Raw genomic sequence first — 27,146 nt, 5'->3', positions numbered from 1 at the left:
GAGAAGCAGACTCCCCACCAAGTAGGAAGCCTGATGTGGAACTCAATCCCGGGACTCCAGGATATGACCTGAGCTGAAGGGGCTGTCGCTTAACCAACGGAGCCACCCAGGTGCCCCTGTTTACTGAAAAAATTTTAAATCTGCTTGTCTTATTCTTTAGACCAAATGTTTTATTCAATTGTAAACTTATCTTTATAATAGAATATAAGTGATAGAAGAATGAACATACACAGCTTTTTTTTTTAGCATATAACTTTTCTTGAAATTATGTGTATGTTTTGATGGCCCGAATGATACTATGGTATTCCAAGGGGCACCTGGATGGCTCAGTTGGTTAAGTGTCCAACTCTTGATTTCAGCTCAGGTCAGGATCTCAGGGTCTTGAGTTCAAGCCCCGTGTGGGTCTCCATGCTGAATATGGAGTCTGCCTAAGATTCTCTCCCTCTTTCTGCCCCCCCCTTCCCTACTGGTGCTCTCTCTCTCTAAAGTAAATAAATAAATAAATAAATAAATAAATAAAACTTAAGAAAAAAAAAAGAACAAACGACACTTGGATATTCCTCATTGTATAGATGTATTTGGTTTCTAGGAATACTTGGTAATAGAAATGCTTGACAGTTTTCTAATTTTATAGGAAAAAAGGAGCTCAGATCATATCCAAAAGAGTTGATGATTTCAAAGAAAAGTTTCAGCATAAACTTGGAAGAGTTTTAGACCCGTAAGTTAATAATTGTTTAAATTGATAATGTCTTTGGATGAAGCACTCTTGGGGTAAATGTTGGTTTGTTTTCAATTAGGTTCTATCCATTAAGTAAGAAAGTCATAGCTTTGTGTTCATCAGGGAACTCTCTTAGTATCTCTAGGGCCTGGGGTTCTAGAAAGGTGCTGAGTCCTCTGAGATGAAGAGGGCATTCACAGAAGGAGGGCAAGAGAATTTTATGTAAAGCTTTATTTCTGGGGTGTTAGAAATTTAACTTACCATGTTACATTTTTTCTCTCTTCCCTGTCTCTTGTCTGTCTTCCTATCTGTCTCTATTTCCATATTCTGCTTTGAGTATGTTCTTAATTTTCTTTTTAAATCCTGGCTTTTGAAAGCTAGGGAAGGTGTTTAAGCATTGCCTATGCAGTGGAAGATTAGACGGAAGATGGGCAGGAGAACTTCTGTTTGATCTTCATAGTTTAGTTACAGGAGAAATACAGGCTATTAAAAACATATGGCAAGCATATTTTACATTCCAGAGATGCCATGTGGTGAGTATTTTAACTAAAGGATTTGTTTTCTTTGATAGCATTGCAGAAACAATGAATGTTCCCCCAGACCACACATTTGGAGCTTGTCTCCGTGCTGAGGAGTATGGTAAATATACAAACTTTCTCCTTAAAAAAAACAGTAACATCCTCACAAAGTTATGTGGTTGAATTCACCATCTCCTTCCTTCAAACTTCTAATTTTAAAGGCTTCAAATGTTACATTAACATTAATGAACAGTTTGTAGCACACACAAAAAAATGTTCATATCGTGTTTGAAATAGGTACAGTTTAAAGCTTTTGTGAATGAATACCTAAAGTGTAGTCAAGGCTCAGTGTAGTCAAGGCTTTATTTAGAAAATAAATATATCTTGTATTAAATAAGCCAAGGTGATTTGAGGCAGCTTTTTAATGAATTCCAGCACTGTACTAGGCCCTTGTTACTCAGAATGTGGTCTGCAGACTGGCCGTGTTGGTGTCCCCTGTAAGTTTCTTAGCATTGCAGAATCTCAGGCTCCACATCAGACTCCTGAAACTGAAACTGCATTTTACGATATTCCTGGATTAATTCTAAGCACATGCAAGTTGGAGAAACCAATGTACTCTTCGATCACAGAATTAAGAACCACTCCCTTCCTACCAGCCAATCAATCAGTTAAGCTATAAATCGGCAGAAGAAACTTGCCAAGATTTTGTCTTTATTTCTAAGCAATCTATATGGTAGACATTCAAAGGAAAGACTATGCTAAAGCTTATCAGGATTGGGTTGTATATTGGCGGTTTTCAAAAATATAGTCTGTAGTCCACCTGCATTCAAATCATCCAGGGAATTTATTAAATATGCAGGTTCTTGAGAGCTGTTCCCAGACATTCTAATCCAGTAGGCTCTTGTGTATGCTAAGGTTTGAGAACCGCTACTGAAAATGTTTTAGCTGAAGCCCATTCACTGACAAAATATATATTTATTGAGCTTATGAAACAGTATTTTAGACTATCATAATTGCATTAATTAGAAGATTGTATTTCAGTTCTGTCTTCAGATAAACTGTTACATGTTTGATGTATGCCTGTTCATCATAGAGGCTGTCTTACCGGTAAGAGTGGTTAAGAGATGATTTAGGAAATCCATCAACTGGCCTAAAAAAATAAATAGGTAATCGTGGTAAATACTGCTTACTTGAGGGAGGCTCCATGCTGGTGTGTGCTCTGTCTTACTGTCTGTTGGATCCTCAGGGTCTAGCACACAGTACATTTTTCACAAATATTTATGGCATGAATTGGTGAATCCAACACATGGTTTATCATTTTGACAATTTGACAACATTGACAAATCTTCCAATAATGGATCAAAGTTATCCCTACAAATGGAATGAGATAGTGTTATAGAATGAAAAGGAAGAACACTGACATTAATAATTTTAAAAAATATATAAGTATCAGTAGCAGCACTGGTGCTGCATAGTTTAACTATGAAAGGGGACACTGAGGCCTCTTTGGACTTTTCCTGGAGTTTATGGATGGATGCAGATTAACTCCAGGTTCTCCCCTTTTGTGACTATTATTGGGGTCAACTGATAGCATTAAAAACAAAACAAAACAAAACCTGATAGCATTTATTCTGTAGAAAGCTGCTGCTTCTAGAAACATCTTGATTTCTTAACTGGGCCCTAATTTCTCCTTTACGCTTACTTATGGAAATAAAGGCAGCAGTACAAGGAATGTCTCATCTCTAAGGCCTGTAGTTATTGGTTATGTTAAGAAACCTCCAGGAAGAGTGCAAGGGTTGTGGCCTGCTCCTAGGATGCACCAGAGCAGAGGCAAGTAAAAGGAAAATCCAGGACTGGTGGACAGTGCTGCTGAATGGGAACTGGTTCCAGGCAGAGTACAATTAAAGAGCTTGCTTGGCTTTTCTGACAGCCATGGTGTGATAGCTAGGTCATAGGTCTCCCAGAGCCAGAACTTGTGCTCTTGATTTTAGCTATATAGAGAGATGACTCGAGTAATTACAAGTGATATGACAGGAGCTTCAAACATATTCTTTCAGGGCAGAGCCAGAAGAAGATATCAGATACATTTCACTCAACAGAAGTTACACCTAGTGGGATTATGGTGGGAAAACCCAGGGAGTTGAAAAAACAACCAATCAGATGGTTATTTTTGCATATTAATAGAGAGGGAAGGCCTCTGAAGATAAAAACTCAACCAAGAGCCACCTTGTGGAAGAAGGAAGATCTCCATTATATACAAGAGCCACCCACAGTGTTTATGTCAGAGGCAGGAATGTGGAGGAGGAGAGGAAGCCATGCTTATTTGTCAAAAATCAGTCTCACTGTCTTGATTTCCTCTCACAGAGCCTTGCTTGTGTTTGGCCCACTTCAGGATGATCTGATGGTAGCTGATTCCATTTCAGATGTTTTGGTCTGAGGCACTTGCCCAGTTCCTGGAACCAGCATTCTTGAGGGCTTCTCACCCCTATCTACCTGTAAAAATGTAACTTTTATCAGAATATGTGAGGTCAGCTCCTGATTTTATAATAAGTAAGAATCTTAGAGGTGCAATGGGTATCTATTAAAAGAGACTCTTGACAGAGCCTAATACAGGGCCTTACACAGAGTAGGTATAAATATTAGTTGCCGTAAACTGCAATAGATGTAGTGATTTAAATTATTCCATCTAGAATATCATAGCCAACTGCCAACATAATCCTGCCCCAAGAAAGCAGGAAGGGAGGAGTACAGGCCAGGAGAAAATGAACTGAGGCAAAAGGTTGCGTCTTGTGACATCCACCAAGCCATAACATCTGAAGCAATGTGGTCAACTCTAGTCTGATCGCTGTCACCATTAACATCCAAGGAATGTTTCCCAAAAGGGAGTGGCAAGGAATGCTTCTAGGCAGTGTCTATGTTTGTACTTTCTTTGTCTCATAATCTGGGGAAGTTCCCCTAAGTCATTAATGATAAATGGAAACAAGGGCCAGGCCTAGAGGGATGTAGCAGGTGGATTGGAGAGTTTATTACTTCCAGATAACTGAGGGGTTGTGGGTCGGGACTGAGTTAATAGAATTGTGGGTGAGGGTCGGTGTGCAGGTGGTGGTTCTCAGGAAGCAGGGCTGAGAAATGGGAGCTTGATAGCCATAATGGAGGCATACTGGAAATTCACATTAGGAGGGAATAGGGTTTTTGAGTTCAATTTTTGCAAGGGATCCCAGAGGTTTAGTAAACTTCAAGGCATATAGTGTGGCCCCCACATGGACTCTTTCCTAGCTTTCAGATCTTCAGCATTGTAGACAAATGTGTGCAAAGAGGTAGAGACAAGGGCTTAAAGTCCTAGGAAAGATAGTCAAATAGGACTGATGATTTCCCACTCCCCCTACCCCCGGCCCAAATTAATTTTGTTAGAACTTTTTCACTGAGCAGAGAAGTCACATAAAACAGAAATATTAAGCCTTATCAATTACTTTATGTACTTTTTTATACGTAAGGGTTTTCTGTCCTGCTGCATAATAATGTCAGATTTAGGCATGAGGTTTTTTTTTTTTGTTTTTTTTTTTTCATTCACAGACTTTGCTAGATCTCTCTTTTTTAGGATCAGAATAATATTAACAGACTTTAAATTGAGATAAAAGTCTCCCTCCCCCCTCCCCCTTTAATAGGAGCTGGTGATCTCATCCATAACAGACTTCCAGGTGAATATCTTCGAGGAAAGGATAGACAGAGAGCCCTGATTGCAGCTGTGCGACATCACTTGAAGAAATTTAACTGCCAAAACTTTGACACTTTGCTGGCAGCCTTCAGGCACTATGATAAGGCCAGTATTTGAATGGAGCTTTTTGGACTATGCATGACTTATAGATCCTGGCAGGTTGGTGTAGATCAGGGGTCAGCAGACTATGGCTGGAGAGAGTCAAATCTAGCCCACCACCTGTCTTTGTAAATAGTTTTACATGGCAATTTGTTTTAAGTATTTTCTATGGCTGCTTTTGCACTACAAATGCAGAGACTGAATGGCCTGCAAAACTTAAAATATTGTTTTTTGACCCTTGACAGTAAAAGTTTGCTGATCCCTGGAGTAGATCAGTGGTTGCCAAAGTGTGGTCCTTTTATCATCACCAGGGTTACTTGGGAACCTGTTAGAAAAGTCTATTCTAAGGCCCACCTACTGAACTGGGAACTCCAGGTTGGGGCCTAGCAATTGTGTTTTAACAAGCACTGCAGGCTGTTCTGATACAACTTGAGAGCCACCGTGGCAGAATGAACTGTGTTGTGCTGGGAGCAAGGGGGTAGTGGTGGGGGAGGGGCAGGCATCATAGATCCTCAGGGAAGACTCCTGGGTCTAGGTTGTCTATACCTAAAACTGAGTATGTACATGTAGGGCTGACAGTCTGCATTCAAGTCAAGCTTGGAATGCTTCTCCCCAGGGGGAGCAGGATGTAGTTTCAGTTTTGAGAGTGTAAGATGATTCCATTTCTAACATACTCTAAATTGTGTCCTTTCATAAAGTCAGATCAATCTGGGCCTGCATAATTCCCTCACACCATTTTAGGCCATCACAGATTTGCTTTCACAAAGCTGCACTGCCTTTAGCTAGAGTAAGGTACACTATTGTGTCAACCTCTTATGAAACATCACACAATTTTGTTTCTATGCCCATGGTGTTGTTATTTATTTTTGTCACATGTATCCTCTTTATTAAGAAACCCAGTCTTCCTAAAGGAAATAAGTATGCTTCATTTATGTATCTGGTTTGTTTTTACCTCATAAACAGCATGAATTTTGTACTGATTGTGAGTACAATCAGTACTTTTTGACTTGGCCACCGGGAAGCTCAGAGCCAATTCAACAAAGTACATCTAGTTTGTGAACATGTTCTTAACAGCACACATTTTGTGTGCTTCTTCTTATTTCATTTTATCTTGATTTTCTCTTTGTCCTGATTTCCTCAATTTTGAGGCTCTATTTAATGGTACTTATTTTTCTAGGCAGCCTGAAACTACTTTGGAATGAGTCTAATTTAAACAAATAAAAGCTCATAAATAAACCTGCAATGATGCAGTGCATCATAATCTTGATATGAGAAGGGGGAAAAAAGTAGAATAATTTTATTTTATCTCAAAAAGAAAAGATAATATTTGTATCCCCCTTCCAATGTTGAGCACAATTTTAGAAAAGTTACACTTCACATTTTTTATCTTAAAATAATCTTGATTACTCATTGGCTTATTCAGTTTAATCCATTCATTTTATTTGTTTTTAGATTAGAGGCCTGTGTGCATGTATTGTACTGATGAATAAAAAGTGGGTTAAGTATCTCATTTAAGCTTGTACCAATTATGTAGGGACAAACACCAATCAGTCACTCACTATATGTCTCACAAAGTTGTGTTTAAAGAAAATGTAAGTATTCAACTGTTTCTCTGGTTTTTAATAGAGACCAATTGCTATTTATAGGTAATTTAAAAATGAATCTTCAGAATTAAAATATGTAAGCTCAAATAAGTACATTTTAAGCTTTACATAAATACAAGTATTTTACAAAGATGGTAGATGATAGCAGGATAAATTTAGATAGTAGTGATATGAATCAGAGAACTTACCACAATACATAGAGCTCTGCTTTTTAAAAATTCTTCACTTTAAATGTAATTATAGGCAAGATGATCATCTTAATAGCTGCTGATTATCTTAGTGAACCACCAGGCATATTCCTTATGATAAAATTAAATTAAGCAGGGAGGAAATTACTGAGAATTATTTAATGTTGATATACCTTTTAAATGGTTAACTTTTAATATGCACAATGCAGTGCTCAGTGTCCTCTAGGAACCTTTTCTTTTTCTTTTTTTCTGAGAGGGTAATAAGATGTGGGTCTTCTAGTACAGCTGTAGGATAATTTTTGATTATTTGAATCTTTTATTATTGAATGCCCAGATTTACTTTAATGAAAAACACAAAACAAAACAGAATAAGTAAGCCATGATTTTCTAAATGAATCTTCTTGGCTTAGAGGATTAATTCTGTTATTTATTGAACACTCACTGTACATCAAACATTATTTCAGATAATGTGCAGTCTTTCCACTTAGGAAATTTAAAATCTAGAGAGGAAATAAAAAGACTCATCATATCAACAAGTGGTCACAGTAGAGTCCCAAATTTTCAAAATAAGTATATTATTTTAATTCCTTTTATTATTTTTTTTGAAAAATTTAATTTCTTTTTATTTATTTTTTTTCCATCACCCAGTTACCCCATCCCTCTCCCCTCCAGTAACCTTCAGATTTTTTCCTAGGATTAAAAGTCTCTTATGGTTTGTCTCCCTCTCTGGTATCATCTTGTTTTATTTTTCCTCTCTTCCCCTATGATCCTCTGTCTTGTTTCTCAAATTCCACATATGAGTAAAGCCCTGTGATAATTGTCTTTCTCTGATTGGCTGATTTCTGTTAGCATAACACCCTCTAGTTCCGTTCATGTCATTGCCAATGGCAAGATGTCATTTTTTGATTCCTGAGTGGTATTCTGTTGTGTATATCTATAACACATCTTCTTTATCCATTCATCTGTTGATGGACATGTAGGCTCTTTCCACAGTTTGACTAATGTGGATATTGCTGCTGTAAACATTCGGGTGCAAGTGCCCCTTTGGATACTACCTTTGTATCTTTGACATAAATACCCAGTAGTGCAATTGCTGGATCACGTGGTAGCTATATTTTCGACTTTTTGAGGAATCTCCATACTGTTTTCCAGAGTGGCTGCACCAGCTTGCATTCTCATCAACAGTGTAAGAGGGTTCCCTTTTCTCCACATACTTGCCCACATCTGTTGTTTCCTGACTTGTTAATTTTAGCCATTCTGACTAGTGTGAGGAGGTACTTCATTGTGATTTTGATTTGCATTTTCCTGGTGCCAAGTGATGTGGAACATTTTTTTCATGTGTTTTTTGAATGTTTTCTTTGGAGCAATTGTCTATTGATGTCTTCTTTCCATTTCTGGATTGGATTATTTGTTGTTTGGGGATTGAGTTTGACAAGTTCTTTATAGATTTTAGATACTAGTCCTTTATCTGATAAGGCATTTGCAAATATCTTTTCCCATTCTGTTGGTTGTCTTTGGGTTTTGTTAACTGTTTTCCTTTGCTGTGCAAAAGCTTTTTGTCTTGATGAAGTCCTAATAGTTCATTTTTGCCTTTGTTTCACTTGCTTTTGGAGACGTGTCTAGCAAGAAGTTGCTATGGCTGAGGTCACAGAAGTTGTTGCCTGTGTTCTCCTCTAGGATTTTGATGGTTTCCTGTCTCATATTTAGGTCTTCCATTCATTTTGAATATTTTTGTGTATGGTGTAGGGAAATGATCCAGTTTCATTCTTCTGCATGTGGCTGTCCAGTTTTCCCAACACCATTTGTTGAAGAGACTGTCTTTTTTCCTTTCGACATTCTTTCCTGCTTTGTCGAAGATTAGTTGCATAGAAAGTTGAGGATCAATTCCTTTTATTCTAATCATTATCCAGGAAGGAGCTGAGATGAGATTATTCCTTTTTGGAGACAGGTACATTCAGTGATAAAACTGGTTGTGTGAGCCAGAAGCTGGTGAGGAAGTTAGACAATTTTTGAAAAGTTTTTTCCAAAGCTCAGTCCTATCAGGTGTCTGTGGATGGCTGGGTGTAGGAAAGGTTCATTGAATACCTTGACTGACAGCTCATTGTTGAGTAACACTTTGGCTATAAGACACACCATTGTCAGGCAGAGAATGGTCCAGAAAGCAAAACACATGGGTTAGATTAATTTCATGGGCCATACACTTATGCTTGGCGTTGGCTGATAAAACTGGGATAGCAATTCCACAGAGGTTTCATGTAGTCAGTATGCCAGGAGCATGGAGGCAATGCCTTATGTGGATGTGTCCTCCTCCCATGAGACAAACTGGCCAACTTTTGTCAGGAGTCACAAGTATGGCATATGGTGTGGTAGCCTTTGCCTCCAAAACATAGTGTGATTTACTTTGTAATGATTAGTGTGTTACCATGTCTGGTACAACAGTGGATCCAGGCAGCAAAGGTTTCATATGGATGGTTTAAGTTCAGTCAGAAGCTTGATTTCTATCTGAGAATGAGCAGAGAATGGACCCTTATCATGTTTTAAATCCATACAAATTGCTATATTGGGCAATAAAGCCATCATTGTTGGTACCATCTATTACAGTTTTGAGAACCTCTTGATTCAACTGCCATATCCCATGTAGCTTTTCAGCTAGGGCTATAGAGTTTGCAGTTTTGGTTGACTTGGGCTTGTAGCAGAAGTTTTCATAAAAGAGTCTATAGTCCAAGGCCTTTGCAACCCCTTATCAAGATAATGTGTTTAAAATTCTCATTCCATTTCAATATAAGCATCAGGGATGTTTTCCAGGCCTATGGATCTGACTGCAGGAATTTATCTAGAGTTTGTTGGGTGAGTTCTTCATTCTCCAGGGATCACCTTCATAAGCATTTTAAAACTAATCCTGATCATAAGAGCTGAAACATTAGTCAATGAGTCATTTATCTTTTCTCTTGGAAGTTTGTCTCAGAAACTTCTCTGAGAAGGCCAAAGCTCCTTTAATAGCAGCCGGGGGCGCCTGGGTGGCTCAGTGGGTTAAAGCCTCTGCCTTTAGCTCAGGTCATGATCCCAGGGTCCTGGGATCAAGCCCCGCATTGGGCTATGTGCTCCGTGGAGAGCCTGCTTCCTCCTCTCTCTCTGCCTCTCTACCTACTTGTGATCTCTGTCTGTCAAATAAATAAATAAAATCTCTAAAAAAAAAAAAAAAAAGCAACCAGTACCGACTGCAAAAATACTCAGATCTTTCACTATCATCTCCAAGTGGGTTTTAGGTTTGATAGACTCCAGGAGGGGCTGAGAGGTAAGATACCTCAGGTCTTGCCATTCTTTGTTAACAAGCATTACGTGGGGCCCCGGAGTGACTCAGTCTGTTAGGTGTCTGCCTTCAGTTCAGGTCATGATCTTGGGTCTTGGGATGGAGCATGACTGCTGAGCAGGAAGCCTGTTTCTCTCTCTGCCCCTCTCTGCTGCTCTGCGCGCTCTCTCTTTCTCAAATAAATCAATACAATCTTAAAACAACAAGCATTATGTGTTTGGCTCCTTTGTCTCTCATCCAAGTGCTAACCAGGCCTGACCCTGCTAAGCTCCCAACATCAGATGAGATTGGGAGTGTTCAGAGTGGTTTGGACATAGACTACCTTTTTATCTCCCAAGTGAACCAACTAGTTCCTGCCCAGAGCCTTCATAAATTTCCCTCCTTTTTCACTTAGTGTAGGTACTCCTGTCTTTAACTGTTATCTGGAAGAAGGTGGAACTTCCCCTGCTCCCCATACCAGGATGAATTTTAGTGCTAATTGTTACACTGTGGCCAGATTGCTAGCATGTCCCTCTTGCCCACAGGAGTGTTGACAACAAACAGGCAATGGTCTTCGAGTCTACCTCCCTGTGTTTGGCCTATAACTACTTCCCCAATTTCTCCTCATTACCAGACAAAAGAATGGAAGACCATTTAGTGCTCAGTTGGAACACCAGAGGTGTAAAAAACTTTGAAAGCATGGGAAAATGTAGAAAGCTATCAAGAGTTCACAATGTTGGTTAAATGAAATGTCAAGCACAAATCATGGTTACACCTGCCCTGCCACAGTGTAAATAGCATGATTCAAAGAAAAAAAATGTTAAAGTGGAATGAACAAAGATTCTGTGTCACATCCTGCTTCAACCAGGGTTCAAATTACTGTGTGTATATCAGGTTAACACAATGAGGAACTCACTTAGTATTTGACTGCTCTTATGTAAAAAATAAGACAAATTCTTTGAATTTATGTGATCTCTTTCTTTTTTCTTAAAAGAGATAATACATGTTGCATACTCTGCTCTTAAAGACAATGCTTGCTTCATCTTTTTCTGTTTTGTGTCTAACAGAATGGAGATGGGGTGATAGATAAAGCCGAGCTTCGGGAGGCTTGTGAACAAGCCAGCTTACACTTAGATGAGAAGCTCCTGGACCAGCTCTTTGACTACTGTGATGTCGATAATGATGGGCAGATTAACTACCTAGAATTTGCAAATTTTCTTAACTGGAAAGATAGAATGCCTCTTAAAGAGCATGAAGAGAGGGTCATTATTAAAGGTATTTATTTTTGAAAGATTGCTGAATTCTTACATGGGCTTTTATATTTTCAGTTTTCTAGGAGCTTGACTCTTGTCAACTTTAATATTTTATATTAAAAAATATGCACATAGATTCATATTATTTGCTTATTTATGCATAGAATATCTGTGGAAGGACAGGAAAGAGTTTGGTGATGTTTAAGGGGAATCAGGTAACTAGGGGACAGGGTGGCAGCAAGACTCACATTTTAATCTATGTGTTTTATGTCTTTGAATTTGGAACCATGCAATAACCTCTTCAAAAAAAAAATTATAAGCAAAACAGTTTACACCAAAATCCAAAATATGAAAGATAGTTCCTCAGAAAGCTGTTTGAAAAACCATTGTCTTAGAGTAATTAGCTCCCCTCCCCCAGGAAAACTCAGTAGTAGTCTAGGATTTGACATAAGAAAATTTATTCTTTTGCATTTTATATGAGAAAAGCAATCTTTACCTTTGTTTAAATATTTTCCTGTTTCCACGTTGACTTCTTGCATCACTAACACTGTGTGTGTGTGTGTGTGTGTATGTATATACATACACACATAGATGTACTCTCTCTATATAAAATCACAGTGAATGTACCATTTTTATTTGGCTTTTTAAAATTTAGTTTTCAAATTTCTATGGAATTAAGAAATAATTTTATGGTAAACTTTTTTATGAACTTCATTTTCAGTTCCCTCATGCAGATGTAAGATGAATTACTAAGCTATTTCCTCACTCTTTGAAATTTAGGTTATTTCCAGATTTTTAAAAGTAATATCAGTAACGCTATAATGATTATCATCTCTCCAAAATCTTTGTTTCTAATTATATCTAATTTCTTATGAATGTTATTATTGTCCCAGAAGTAACTATATTTTCATTTTGTTTTTCTAAATGATTGTACCAATTTGCAATTTTATCAGCCAGATCTGTGAGGTTTTATTCTAACTTTGCTACCACTGAGTATTATTCCAATCATTCTTGTAATTTAGTTATTATTATGACACGTTGTTCACTTTAATGTTCAAATCTTGATTATTAGAGAGGATTAACTTTTTAAAAAGATTGTTTACATTTCTATCTCCTCTGGAATATTCTCCTCTAAAAAGTGAAGTTATTACTGTTTTTACTTTTATTCCTGGGTCATGCCTTTCTGCAAGGCCAAAACAAAATTTGGGGCCTTATTTATGATGGGAGCCCTTATGAGTTTCTGAGATGACCTTTCTGTTCAAGCAGCTAGGACAGTAGGGGGATTTTGTTTGCCTAATGAAGATTTTATAGAAAACAATTCTGCCCTAGTCCTTTCAGAAATACAAAGGGGTGATAGAGTTTTTTCTTCTTGGCACAACTCTTCGAGTAGTGGGGGAAAGTAGAAGCCTGTTTTCAAACCAGATCATTTTTCAAATTGATCCTAGTGTTTGGGTTCTGACTTCATCAGTCGCTTTCAATGGAGTCCTTGAGATTTTCCATCTTCTAAGACAGTGGCCAGTGGTTCAGTCAGGGGCTCAGGAAAGTTTTGCCAGGAATTTTCTCATATCCAATTCCGCTTTCAGAGGAAAGGGGTAAGTATTCTTTCTTTCTTTCTTTCTTTCTTTCTTTCTTTCTTTCTTTCTTTCTTTCTTTCTTTCTTTCTTTCTTTCTTTCTTTCTTTCTTTTTTAAGGTTTTATTCACCTATTTGACAGAAATCACAAGTAGGCAGAGAGACAGGCAGAGGGAGAGAGGGGGAAGCAGGCTCCCTGCCAAGCAGATAGCTCGATCCCAGGACCCCCGGGATCATGACCTGAGCCAAAGACAGAGGCTTTACCCCACTGAACCACCCCGGCGCCCCAAAAGGGGTAAGTATGCTAAGGCAGTGGCTTTCAAACAGTTTCCCGAGACACTGTTTCTCATACTGGTCCAGATTTCTGCTTTTTGTGGGGCGCAGGGAGGAGATGAGAAGTTTTGGAACACAAGACCTGAATGTGTTCATGGCAGATTGCCAGGATCTGAATGGGGGCTTCAGATTTTAGATAGGCATGTCTTTTCTGGTTTGCCACAGTTCCCACCCCAACCGGATACTGGGGCACCAATTTGCCTTTATAATCCTTGCTTGGGCTTTCCCCAAACCCCGAGCGTTCGTCAACAGATTGAAAGACCACAGCGCCCTCTAGTGATAGCTGTGGAGCTCCCAGCTCTGTGAAAAAGGTGCGCCAGGAATTTACTCCTAAATTTCAGAACGACTCAACAAAGCAGATCTTCAAAAGGACTGAGTCTTACTATTCGAGTTTTACCTCAGGGTTTTGTTTTATACACCGATGTGAAGAAGGTTATTTATATAATCGGTTCCTGAGCTCACACTGTGTTCTCATTGCCTCCCCGAATGTTGCAATACGTGGGGGGCTCCCCCTCACCATCAGGTATGTGTGGAATTTACAACTCCACATGCGTCTTCTCCAGTCTCTCCTTGGGGCACAACTCTGGAAACAACTCTGGTAATCCTGTAGTTCAAGTTAAATATAAAAATAAACTCTAATTTTTTTTTTAAAGGGAAAAAAAGGTTTCATTTTTTCATCTGGTCTCTTAGATGTAAAAGCTTTATTCTAGACTAAAGTGGGTGGAGTGGTGAGAAGAAACAGGCCACATTCAGATTTCCTGGTGTATGACATTGGCCTGCCCTTGCTTTTCCACAGTGGGATGCTGGCATTAGTGACCACCGCTCAGTCTCAGTCTCTACCAGCAAGGAGAAACTAACCAGGAAAGCTGATTTTGTTACAGAGCAGCAAGCACCCAATAGTGATTTCTTCCAGTAATTTGCCCCCCACCCTCAACTCTTTGCTTAAAGGTAAAAAACCAGCTTGTGCAAATCCTGATGAGGCTAATGTTGAAGAATCTGAACCAACTCTCCTGATAAAGCCGGAAGATATTGTCTTAAAAGAACCAGGGAGCTCAGAAAAGACTCTCCGGACACTTCTGAGGCCAAGTGATAAAGTTTCTAGTCACTATAAGACAACTTCTTCTGAGATCAGTGCAGTTGTAGGGGCTCTTCCTTCTACTTGTGAGTATGTCACATTATTTGCTGAGTTTTTGAAGTATGATCAGCAAACATAGAAGTGTCCTTTGTCTGTCCTTGTATTGTCCCCAGCTGCTACCTTCACTAGGCTTTTCTCAAAGCCTAGGACCTTTCATTCAGTTCTGTATTTGAACCATCCAGGAGGTCTCAATTAATGCAGGCTGAATGGAACTATTGCTAATGATGACCCAAGTAAGATGATTTCCTTAACACTGAATGTTACACAGACTATGCCAAGTGTTAGGAAATTCATAAGCCATGTGATTCTTAGATATACGCAGATTACCTTCAAATATTTGAAGAGCTTTTGCAAAACAATTCTCTGTATCTTCATTCTCCATCTGTGAGTTTGCTAGGGCTGCCATAACAAGTACCACAAACCTGAACAGAAATTTATCATCTATGGTTTTGGGAGATGGAAGTCTGAGGCCAGGGTATTGGTAGGGTTGGCTCCTTCTGGGGCTATGAGGGGGAATCTGTTCCGGGCTTCTCACCTAGATTCTGGTGTGTTGCTGGCAATCTTTGGTGTCCCTTTGCTTTTGCTGCATCACCCTGATTTCTGCCTTCGACTTCACATGGTGTTCTGTTGTGTGAAAGCCTGGGTCCAAATGGCCCCTTTTATAGGGACTCCCAGTCACATTGGATTAGCGACCTACTCTATTCCAGTGTGACTTCGACTTAATTAATTACAAAGGCAATGACTCTTTTTCTTTTGAGTAACTTCTACACCCAACATGGGGCTCTAATTTATACTCCCAAGATCTACCAACTGAGCCAGCCAGACATCCTGAAATCGCTCTATTTTTAAAGTTACATTTAGAGGTACTGGTGATTAGGATTTTAACATATAAATCTGGGGAGAATATAGTTCAACTCATAACACCTCATATCTTAGTATTTGTTTATTTATTTATTTGTCAGAGAGAGAGAGAGAGAGAGAGAGAGAGAGCAAATGCAGGCAGAGGCAGAGAGAGAAGCAAGCTTCCCACTGAGCAAGGAACCAGATGCGTTACTCGGTCCCAGGACCCTGGGATCATGACTTGATCCAAAGGCAGTGGCTTAACTGATTGAGTCACCCAGGCATCCCAATTCATACCTTATTATTGAGCATGATGACTCTTGGTTAGAGACTATTTTATGTTGGCTAAGATCACTTCCTTAGACTAAGGACATGATTAAAGTTTTATGCATTTTTCTTAACTGGATTTTATAGACATGTTATATATGTTCTAGTATAATGAGATCTTGCTACTCCCTTTAGAATAGTGTTGTCCAATAGAAATATAATTGGAGTTCTATGTATTTAAAAATTTTTAGTAGCCACATTAAGCAAAAGAAACAGGTGAAATAAATTTTAATAGTATATATACTTTATGTATAGTATATAGAGCTTCCAAATATTCTTCAACAATTAATCAATATAAAATGATTAAATATGCCACTTTTTTGGGGGGGTACTAAATCTTTGAAATTCAGTGTGTATTTTATACTTATATCACATCTCAGTTTGGACCCATTTCAAGTATGTACTCAATTGCTCCATGTGGCTGGTGGCTACTATATTGTACAGTTCAGTTTTAGAATGTTTTTTTCTCTTTCTCATTGGTGTCTTAGGTTATCCCATCTATGGTGTTCCAACCATTCGGTCTGATATTCCTGCCCCCCGAATTCGTCGTGTCAGTGATAGAACTAATTATGGCGAAGAGGGCAATGCCTATTCCTTACTACATCCTACCGTCTTTGGCCAGAAAGGAGTGTTTGAAAGAGACTTCTTCAAGACCAGATCAAAAAAAGAGGTACAGCATATTATTTCACAAGATTTGGAAGAAATGTCAGCTTCACACAAACACACAAAGATGAAAATGTTTATTTATCCACAACTATTTAATTTTAGACTGTTTAAAATGTGAGCTTTGATATACAAAAGTCATCAGGATCCTCAAATACAGGATTTTTTTTTTTAAGATTTTATTATTTCACAGACAGAGATCACAAGTAGGCAGAGAGAGAGGAAGGGAACCAGGCTACCCACCAAGCAGAGATCCCGATGCAGGGCTCGATCCCAGGACGCTGGAATCATGACCTGAGCCGAAGGCAGAGGCTTTAACCCACTGAGCCACCCAGGCGCCCCCAAATACAGAATTCTTGAGGATAATGTTCAGTTTGGTTGTTTTGGTTGATGTTTTCATACGATTCTTGGAGCAGTTTTTCTTCTATCATAGGAAACATTACATTCACATTATATATCCACTATGACCTACACATAAAAAGAAAAACATTTTCCTGAGGAACTCAACACTATTTGTAGTTGAGGAAAAGCAAAAGAGATCGGTCCCTTCCTTGTGTAAGTATCTTATGGTTTTGTATCTCCAAAACCAAGAAGTAAGTACGAGAAGGGCCACTCTGTGCCCTCTTTATGTACCGTGGCTATCTTCTGCCTTAGATTATCTGTGAGAGCACTGATTTATTTATTCTGTCCTGTTGCCACACCATTTGTCAACCCATGTATCTGGTTTTTGTTTGTTAGAAAACATGGTCCTCATATTGTAGGTGATTTTCTTCCTACGTGGGTTATAAAACAGAAACAACCGGCTAGGTCAGAATAGCCACTGAGGTTCTAAGAGCCAAAGATTAATAGCAATGCTTGGCCAACCTGCCTTGGTCTGCACTCATAAAAAGCAGGGTGTAAACTAGGGTGCAATAGCTTCTTCAGAATTTTCATATTCAGAACTAGGAATGGTTGAGGAGACAGTCATATGGTACCTTCTGGCACTTCAGATGAAGCATTGATGGCTTGAAAACTTACTAACTACTACCTTAATTATAATACATTCATCCCAACATTTAATCCCCACTGAGGTAGGAGACAGAAAGAAGAAGGGAGGAGAAACTCAGAGAAGATGCCTGCTGGGTGTTCCCAATGAAGGAACTCAAAGGGACACTCCCAAAGTGTTTCACTTCCCTTGATTACTCTAAAGGGCCTATGAAATAGTTGCCAAAAGAAACAAAAATCATGCTTGTTGCATGATACCTAAAATTCTTTTAACTAGCAAGTTGTCCTTTAATTCACACTTCTAGAAAAAAAGAAAACCCAAATGAGTGGTTGAGTAGTAATGCTAACTTGAGAGTGGATGGACTTCTGGAAAATAATAGCAAATCAGTGCACTGTGATGCAATAGGGAACTAGGGGAGGGAGGCCTCCTGAGGAGGCGGGAAGGAAATGGAGGTGGAGGTTTGGGATGCTCAAGACTGACTTGGGCTATTTCTGGAATTCGCTCTGTCGGGACAGTCCTTACCTGCCCCTGGATGGGGGGGACCCACAGCTCTGCACTTGGACACTGAGGTGTTTTTGTTGTACAACTGCAGCTGCTTGCAGCTCTGCTTTTTTGAATTTCAAATGTATTTGATTATACTGTTAATTTCCCATGAGGGCACATCATTTCTAGGGGATCTTTTAATTTTGTTAAGATTTTGTTTAATAGATGTATTCTGCAGCACTTGTATTTCTTTGGCTTTCCTATTCACTAACCTTTCTTTCCATTTCCCTCCTGGCTTTTTTTCTGTATGCCTCAAAGTAAATATTTTTCCTCTTTTAAATTTAATTTTGGGGCACCTGCATGGCTTAGTCGGTTAAGTGTCTGCCTTGGGCTCAGGTCATGATCCTGGGGTCCTGGGATCGAGCCCCCACCCACTGCATCAGGCTCCCTGCCTCTCCCCTCGCTCATGTGTTCTCTCACTCTCTCGCTCAAATAAATAAATGGAAAAAAATCTTAAAAAAAATAAATTTAGTTTCATTTTTTCCCCACACCTTTTATTTCCTCTACTCATTCTAACATTTCTTTCCACTGCTGGTTCTTATCTTTCCTTTCTTAAATTTTCCCTGGGATGTAAGAAATATGTTTTCCCATAATAATTATCATTGCAGAAAAATTACTAATAACCAGAATTTGCTGGTTTTCAATATGCTCAAATTTTAGTTTGCTCAGTTATTCATGCATACTCTATCTTTCTGACATTTGCACACCTATAACTATAAGGTTTATAACAGGCCAGTAAGAGACATTTTATAAGTGATCATATTTTAGAGAAGAGAAACTAATTTTCAAGGGATTGACATGACATATACAAGATCCTAGTGATAAGAAGTGAGATAGAACTCAGATCCAGCAAGTCTTCTTTCAACCAAAAACAAAGAGTTGGAAGCAATTTTGTATATGGGCTAGTATAGGTGAATATTCTCATCTTCATATTAACAAAATGATTCCTGAATTGAAAATACTGGAATTTTTGATAGCTGATTATTATTATATATAACAGGCACACATGTACATACACGTGTTGGTGCACAATTTGGGGGGGATAAATATCCATAGTATTAGATGTTATAAAGATATTTTTAAAATTCAAATTTAAAGGGGTGCCTGGGTGGCTCATTGGGTTAAGCCACTGCCTTCGGCTTGGGTCATGATCTCAGTATCCTGGGATCAAGCCCCGCATTGGGCTCCTTGCTCAGTGGGGAGCCTGCTTCTCTCTCTGCCTCTGCCTGCCTCTCTGCCTGCTTGTGCTCTCTCTCTCTGTCAAATAAATAAATAAATAAATAAATAAATAAATAAAATCTTAAAAAAAATAAATCTGGGGCACCTGGGTGGCTCAGTGGGTTAAAGCCTCTGCCTTCGGCTCAGGTCATGATCTCAGGGTCCTGGGATCAAGCCCCGCATCAAGCTCTCTGCTCCACGGGGAGCCTGCTTCCCTTCCTCTCTCTCTACCTGCCTCGCTGCCTAGTTGTAATCTCTGTCAAATAAATAAAATCTTAAAAAAAAATAAAAGCACAAATCTTAGTCTGACCTTCAATTTTTTTTTCTAGATTGCAGAGATATTATGTAATATTGGTGTCAAGCTTTCTGATGAAGAATTTGAAAATGTATGGAATCTTGCATCAAAAAAACATCACAGAGGAGAAGTTTGTGTTGAGACCATCAGAAATGTTCTGGATGAGATACAACATGCAGACCGGGTCAAGTGTAAAACAACCATGTGATATTTTTGGAGTTCATTCATTTAAACAAAAGAATTGTTAAATCTGAATTCATCAAAAATGTTCAGTCCATTCTGGTTTTAGATATTATGTTAGAATTCAGCAATCACTGTAGTAGGACTCCTGTGTCTGTGTATATGGCTAATAAATTTGATTGGGATTTTAAGATTTATTTTATATTCTATAAAGCACCAAGAACTTGAAAAGCACTTAGAGTTAACCTTTTACCTTACCAAAGGTAAGGTATGTTTAGAATACTTAAGAAGTCTATGCATTTAGTTGGTTGACTGAATTTCAAAGTCTAGTTTGTGATACCAGGTTGACAAAATTTTGCTTCCAACCTTTTGTTACTATAACAGAACGTAATAAGCTTAATAATAAGTTTAGTAAGCTTTCCATCTCTGTTAGCATCTGAGAAAAAGAAACAAGTACAGGAAGCAGGAGCTAGAGAACAAAATGTGGAGTTTCATCAGTGACATAATAGCCATTAGTTTTGCTATCTCCCTATGGCCATTTATAGCAGCATTATCAACAATAGCTAAACTATGGGAATAGCACAGGCGTCCATCAACTGATGAATACATAAAGAAGATGTGAGATATGTGTGTGTGTGTGTGTGTGTGTGTGTGTGTATTCATATATTATGAATAAAAAAGAATGGAATCTTCCCATTTGCGGTGATGTGGATGGAGCTAGAGAGTATTATGCTAAGAGAAATAAGTCAGTCAGAGATAGACAAATTCCATATGATTTCACTCATATGTGGAATTTAAGAAACAAAACAAGCAAGCATAGGGAGAAAAAATGAGAAGCAAACCAAGAAACAGACCCAACTATAGAGAACAAACTGAGGGTTACCAGAGGGGAGGTAGGAGGGGGAATGGGTTAAATAGGTGATGGCGATTAAGGCGTGCACTTGTGGTGATGGGTGCTGGCTGTTGTATGTAAGTGTAGAATCACTAAATTGTACACCAGAAATCAAGATTGCACCCACTGGAATTTAAGTAAAAACTTAAAAAAAATCTATTTTCTATGGCCAAAAAAAATATTGTCCTAAAAGGGCACAGCTGACCCACCATTACAGGTAGCTTTAGAAATTATCAGTGGCAAATTGTGTTAACTCATTCCCTCCCTCATGCCTTGGCCCTTTGGTGGGAAGGTGTGACCTCAGTGTATGTGTTCTTTCTACATCAGAAGCTTCAGGTGTGGGTTGAAGCCACCAATGAAGCTTGACTAGTTATATAACTTGATTAGCATGTATTCTATCAATGTTTCTCTGTGATAGACCTTGAACTTTGTGGTTCATTGTGTACTGGTATGAAAAATTACTGTTTAACTTAGATATTATGGTTAAAATATGGTCTACCATTACTTAGAGAGAGAGAGAGAGAGAGACCTGAGGTTTAAAAAAATGCTTTACCCAATGTCTAGAAAAAGTAATTTTACAATTCATTTATTATATAGGTAACTTATATTAAAAATTATTAACTTTGAATTCTGAAATAATTTCAGACTTAGAGTAGATTTGCAAAATTAGTACAAAGCATCAGGCAGTGGTGTGCTAGAACTGCTGTTAATGGTTCACTATAGTCGATTGTGAGTATTTCTTCCCTCTGCTGCATCCAGTGACTCCACACTGATAATTTGAAATTGTCTACGGTGCAAGTATTTACACTAAGGAAACAAACAAATGCTATGGATCATGAATTTTTTCCCTTCTGAAGAGCCAGTTATTAAACATTTACAAACACCTCTCCATCCATCCATCTATCTACCTACCTACCTATCCATCTTTCTGTTTTTGTCCTTACTGAGCCTGCATTGCTCAGTTTTATTTTTTTTAAGATTTATTTATTGATTTGTCAGAGAACGAGAGAAATTGAGCTCAAGCAGGGAGAGGGGCTGAAGGAGAAGCAGGCTTCTTGCTGAGCAAGGAGCCTGAGGCGGGATTTGATCCTAGGACCCCAGGATCATGAACTGAGCTGAAGGCAGACACTTAACCGACTGAGCTACCCAGGGCCCCTGCATTGCTCAGTTTTAGTAAGAATCCTGCGAAATCCAGAGTGACTCTTCCTACTCTTGATATCTGATTACCCTCCCTACCTTTATGTCTGATCAAATTTCTCATCCCCCATCTTTGATGTATAAAACCTTGGTCTGTCTTTAGAAAAAATTCTTGTTTATTTTGCAAGAATTACTCCTACCCATATGTCTTCTCTTAATAATTTTCCATGCACTGACCTCCCCCAACCTGCTTCTTGGCTATAATTACCCACTTTTCCTTGTTATGTTTAGAATTGAACCCAGTTCTTCACTGAGGTCTCTATTCCCCTGTTGCAACAGTTCTGAAGAAAACCTGTCTTTTATTGCTTTAACTACTGTCCAGCCCTGTTTTCTTCAACTCTTCCCATTCATCCATCCATCCATCCATCCATCCTCCTACCCACCTACCTGCACATTCACACTGTACTTCCAAGTACTTTGGTATGTCTTTCCTGAAAACAAATGTAGTCTACTATCCAAATATAGTGTAATTTTCAAAATCAGGAAATTATCATTACTATGACATTATTTTCTAATCTGTAGACCATATTCAAATTTCTCCCCAAATTCTTTGTGATGCTAATGCTTTTTACAGTGAAAAATATTTTTTTTTTGGGTCTAGCTTGGATTTAATCAATTATCATATGTTGCATTTAGTTGTCATATCTCTTTAGTTTCCACTCATCTGAAACAATTCTTCTATATTTAAGCTTCATGACCTGTGATGTAATCCAAGCCTCAAGGGACTAGAGGTAATGTCGATGCTATATCATAGCCTATTGTCAATATTCTCTTGTGAGTGGGTTCCTGCAATCTTGTGCCCAAGACTGTTTCCCCCCATGAATTAAATCATCAGAGTCAGTGGGGCACCTGGGTGGCTCAGTGGGTTAAAGCCTCTGTCTTCAGCTCAGGTCATGATCCCAGGGTCCTGGGATTGAGTCCCGCATCGGGCTCTCTGCTCAGCAGGGAGTCTGCTTCCTCCTCTCTCTCTCTCTGCCTGCCTCTCTGCCTACTTGTGATCTCTCTATGTCAAGTAAATAAATAAAACCTTAAAAAAAATCATCAGAGTCAAAGTGGGGCAGATGGTTGAACTGATCCTTGATGAGTTAATCCAAGTGAATCCAAGTTAAGCTGATTGATAATTTGCTACCTGCTTTGAATGCAAGGTAGCACTGGGGTGATGGACCTAGTGATGTCTAGTTGGGCAAGCCTTATTTAAAAGCTAGAGACTCAGAGGGTGCCTGGGTTGCTCAGTAAGTTAAGCATCTCTCTTAATCTCAGTTTAGGTCTTGATCTCAGGGTTGTGAGATCAAAGCGGGGTATGGAGCCTACTTTAAAAAAAAAAAAAAAGCCAAAGCCTCACTATAAAAGTGTCTGAATTGAATTGAATTACAGATTCAGTTTCACTACCTAATGTCCAAAGGGTTTATGTACATGGAAAGATTCTCTTTTCTAGAACTGAATCTTTTTTTAAAGATTTTATTTATTTGACACAGAGAGACACAGTGAGAGAGGAAACACAAGCAGGGGGTGTGGGAGAGGGAAAAACAAGCTTCCTGCAGAGCAGGGAGCCGGATATGGGGCTCGATCCCAGAGTCCTGGGATCATGACCTGAGCCGAAAGCAGACATTTAAAGACTGAGTCGCCCAGGAGCCCCTAGAATTGAATTGAATTGCTTCTTACTGGGCCCTGGCAATCCATTATCAGCTGAGGCCACTGCCACTCACAAGTACATTTAGTGTTGTAACTGAAATGTACAATGAGGTGGTAGCAGGCTATACTCTGAGGCTGCCTCTGCCTATTCCAGGCCTGGTGGCTGGGGTTGACTTGACAGATGTCTGGCTGGGAATACCTCCATGGCTTATGATACCACCAAGATCACCTTGTTGCTTTATAAAGGTTGTCTTTCCTAATTTCTGAGCAGTTAGAAACTTTCCAGTTTGTCTTTTGTGAAGACCAACATTTCCTGTTTGCTGTATAAACACTGTCACTAAAGAAGCAGCCCTTTTTTAATTGTTCGTTTGTTTATAGCTCCTGAAGAGGGGCAGAGAGAGAGGGAGAGAGAGAATCTTAAGCAGACCCCATGTCTAGCATGAGCCCAAAGTGGGGTTTGATTTCACACCCTGAGATCATGACCTGAGCCAAAATCAAAAGTCAGATGCTTAACTAACTAAGCAACGCAGGGGCCTCAAGAAGAAGCCTTTAAAGACTGCTGGGAAGGGACGCCTGGGTGGCTCAGTAGGTTAAGCCTCTGCCTTTGGTTCAGGTCATGATCTCAGGGTCCTGCGACGGAGCCCAGTATCAGGCTTTCTGCTCAGCAGGGAGTCTGCTCCCTGCCCCCTACCCCACTGCCGCTCTGCGTACTGTGGTCTCTCTCTCTCTGTCAAATAAATAAATAAATCTTAAAAAAAAAAGACTTCTGGGAAGATGGCAGAATAGGAGGCTAGGCTTACCTCGTCTCAGTTCCACAGACACACCTTGTAACAACTACATCAGAAAATGATCTGAAGAGTGGCAGAACAAACTTTCCATAGTTAATCAAAGAGAGGAGTCCATATCAAACAGGGTAGGAGGGGCAGAGACAGTTGGTATCCAAACTCCCAGGGAGACTAACTGCAAATGGGAGGGACATCACAAGCACAGAGAAAGAAGAGACCCCAATACCACATACCAGGCAAAATAGGCACATGAGTCTTCTTCCTGCCTTGTCTTCGGAGCTTTTGTTCGTAGAGCGGCCAATAGCAAGATGTCTTCAGGAAATGCCAAAATTGGGCATCTTGCCCCCAACTTCAAAGCCATGGCTGTTATGCCAGATGGCCAGTTCAAAGACCTCAGCCTATCTGACTACAAAGGAAAATATGTTGTGTTCTTCTTTTACCCTCTTGACTTCACCTTTGTGTGTCCCACGGAGATAATTGCTTTCAGTGACAGGGCAGAAGAATTTAAGAAACTCAACTTTCAAGTGATTGGTGCTTCTGTGGATTCTCATTTCTGTCACCTGGCATGGATCAATATACCCAAGAAACAAGGAGGACTGGGACCCATGAACACTCCCTTGGTATCAGACCCCAAGCGTACCATTGCTCAGGACTATGGAGTCTTAAAGGCTGATGAAGGCATCTCGTTCAGGGGCCTCTTTATCATTGATGATAAAGGCATCCTTAGGCAGATCACTGTAAATGACCTACCTGTTGGCCGCTCTGTGGATGAGACTCTGCGACTGGTTCAGTTTACTGACAAGCATGGGGAAGTGTGCCCAGCTGGCTGGAAGCCTGGCAGTGATACCATCAAGCCTGATGTCCAGAAGAGCAAAGAGTATTTCTCTAAGCAGAAGTGAGCGCCGGGCCATTTTAGGGCTGGGCTGTAGTGGGTGGCCATGAAAACAAAATCTCTTTTGTACTATTGTTAATGCTTAAAACACAAGACTTTAGACTTTGTGCAGATGTGGGACAGGCCTTTCCTGCAGGGGTTGGGGAGTCCAGCCTGCCTTCTCTGGAGAGAATGGCCTGAACTGTGTTACAGGGCAGGCCAACTGTGATGTACAGTAGGAGGGCAACACTTCTGATCTTCTGTTGTTTCTATTAAACTTGAACTGAGAAAAAAAAAATAGGCACATGACATGAGAGACCTTCAATGAGAAGACTAATCCCCACATTTGGTTTTGAAAACCAGTGGGGCTTAACTCCAGGTATTTTAAAAATCAGCAGGCTTGCCTCTGGGAGAGCCAAAAGGCAATAAGAAACAGTCCTCACCCTTAAGAGACTGCAAAACAAACACCGCCCCCTTCCCTGCCTACACACACAGCAAGATAAGAATAGAAGCACAGTTTGAAAAGCACCTGGAGTGTAGGTAGAAGTTTTTGTTGGTTGGTTAAGAGGATTTATATACTAATCTCAGAATGTGTGCTGGAGGGTCAGGGATCTTTGGGAGACTTCTCCATGCACAGAAGTGCTGGTGGATGCTATTTCCCTCCCCACTCCTCAGCCTAGAGAGTTGAATACGTGTGGGAAGCTGGCAAACACTACCTATCTTGGTAACACTGTGCACTCCTGTGTTCTCCAGTGGATCCACACCATCCAACCTGCCCTACTCATCAGGAGTGCCTCCAAAGTGGCTTGGGACATAATCTGGCAAGTAGCCCCAGCAGGGACCATCACCACTGCAAAGCGACTCCTGCCCTGGGGAGAGGTGATGATAACCACACACACCAGTTCAACTGCAGTCACAGCAGCTGAGCTTTATACCTAGCAGTGCAGAGAGTGCTCTGCCGATCTGCATGTCTGCAGCCCCAGTAGATGGTTAGGGGCAGACTTGTGGTCTGACTGCAGGCCTCACCCACCAATAAAAACATCTCAGGGAGCAGCACAGGGAGATGCTCTGCAGTTTGGGGTCACTGCAGCCCAGGCAGATGGACTGGGGGCAGGCATATACCCTGGCTGCTGACACCACCCACCAACAAAGACTTCTCAGGGGACAGGCAGGAATAGCATCCTGCAGGGTGGTGCTACTGCAGCCCCAACAGATGGACTGGGGGCAGGCATCTGATTTGTCTGCTTGTCCTGCTCACCAATGAAAGCTGCTCCAGGAACAACACAGAGTGCCCTGCAGTTCATTGTGACTACGGCCCCAGCAAATGGGCTGAAGGCAGCCCATCTGATTTGACTGCTGACACCATCCAACTGTAAGTCCATGACAATCCCAAACTGGCCTCTTAACAGCATAGAAACTGAACCTTGCCCCCAACAGGCAAAGTGGGCCACTGCAACTGACTTGACTGAAGGCAAAGGTAGTTTAGACACAATTGTAGGGCACATACAGCCCACATAGGACACACCGTTGCAGCTCCTGGTTCTGGTGAACAGGGAACATTGTTATGTATAGAATACCATGGGACATCTTCCTCCTAAGTCACTAGTTTCAAGATTAGAGGACATAACTGACATTACTAATACATAAAAACACAGGAAGTTAGACAAAATAAGATATAGGAATGAGTCCCAAATGGAAGAACAGAACAAAACCATAATAAAAGAGCTAAGTGAGGTGAGGATAATATGCCTCATAAAGGATTTAAAGCAATGGTCATAAATATCCTGGAATTGAGAAAAGAGTGGAGGACCTCAGTAGGACCTTCAACAAAGAGAAAATATAAAAAAGAACCAGTCAGAGCTGAAGAACCTAGTGACTGAAATTAAAAATACACTGGAGGAAATCAATAGTTGTTTAGAGAAGGCAGAAGGATGGACCAGCTCGCTGGAAGACAGGATAATGGAAGGCAACCAAGCTGAATAGCAAAAAGAAAAAGAATAATTATAAAAAATGAGAATAGGTTAAGGGAACTCAGCAACACAGTCAAGTGTAATAACATTCACATTATAAGGATATCAGAAGAGAAAAGAGAGAATATGTGGTAGAAAATTTATTTAGAGAAACAACAGCTGACAGCTTCCTGAATCTGGGGAAGGAAACAGAAATCTAGATCCAGGAGGCAGAGAAAGCCCTCAGCAAAATCAACCCATGGAGGTCTACACCAAGACACATAGTAAAAGGGGAAAAAGTAGTAATAAAGAGAATTTTAAGAGCAGCAAGAGAAAATGTTTAAAT

General features: G+C 39.9%; 1 protein-coding gene and 1 pseudogene across 2 annotated transcripts in view; both read left to right on the top strand.

Moving 5' to 3' along the window:
* Positions 1-19,665, top strand: part of EFHB (EF-hand domain family member B) — a 55,700-nt gene extending 36,035 nt beyond the window's left edge. The window contains exons 7-13 of the mRNA XM_082729099.1: positions 635-718; positions 1,290-1,357; positions 4,902-5,056; positions 11,199-11,406; positions 14,237-14,449; positions 16,079-16,260; positions 19,329-19,665. Coding sequence (XP_082585225.1) covers positions 635-718; positions 1,290-1,357; positions 4,902-5,056; positions 11,199-11,406; positions 14,237-14,449; positions 16,079-16,260; positions 19,329-19,502 — 1,084 coding nt within the window. The 3' untranslated portion in view covers positions 19,503-19,665. The remainder of the gene's footprint in view (positions 1-634; positions 719-1,289; positions 1,358-4,901; positions 5,057-11,198; positions 11,407-14,236; positions 14,450-16,078; positions 16,261-19,328) is intronic.
* Positions 19,666-24,246: 4,581 nt separating this feature from the next.
* LOC309869300 (peroxiredoxin-1 pseudogene) lies at positions 24,247-25,149 on the top strand (annotated as a pseudogene). Its single transcript has one exon. The product of its transcript is annotated as a peroxiredoxin-1 pseudogene (transcript).
* The last annotated feature ends 1,997 nt before the right edge of the window (positions 25,150-27,146 follow it).

This window comes from Mustela nivalis (genome assembly GCF_964662115.1).
Source record: "Mustela nivalis genome assembly, chromosome: 1".
NCBI classification, from domain to species: Eukaryota; Metazoa; Chordata; class Mammalia; order Carnivora; family Mustelidae; genus Mustela; species Mustela nivalis.
This window is presented reverse-complemented; position numbering and strand designations above follow the sequence as displayed.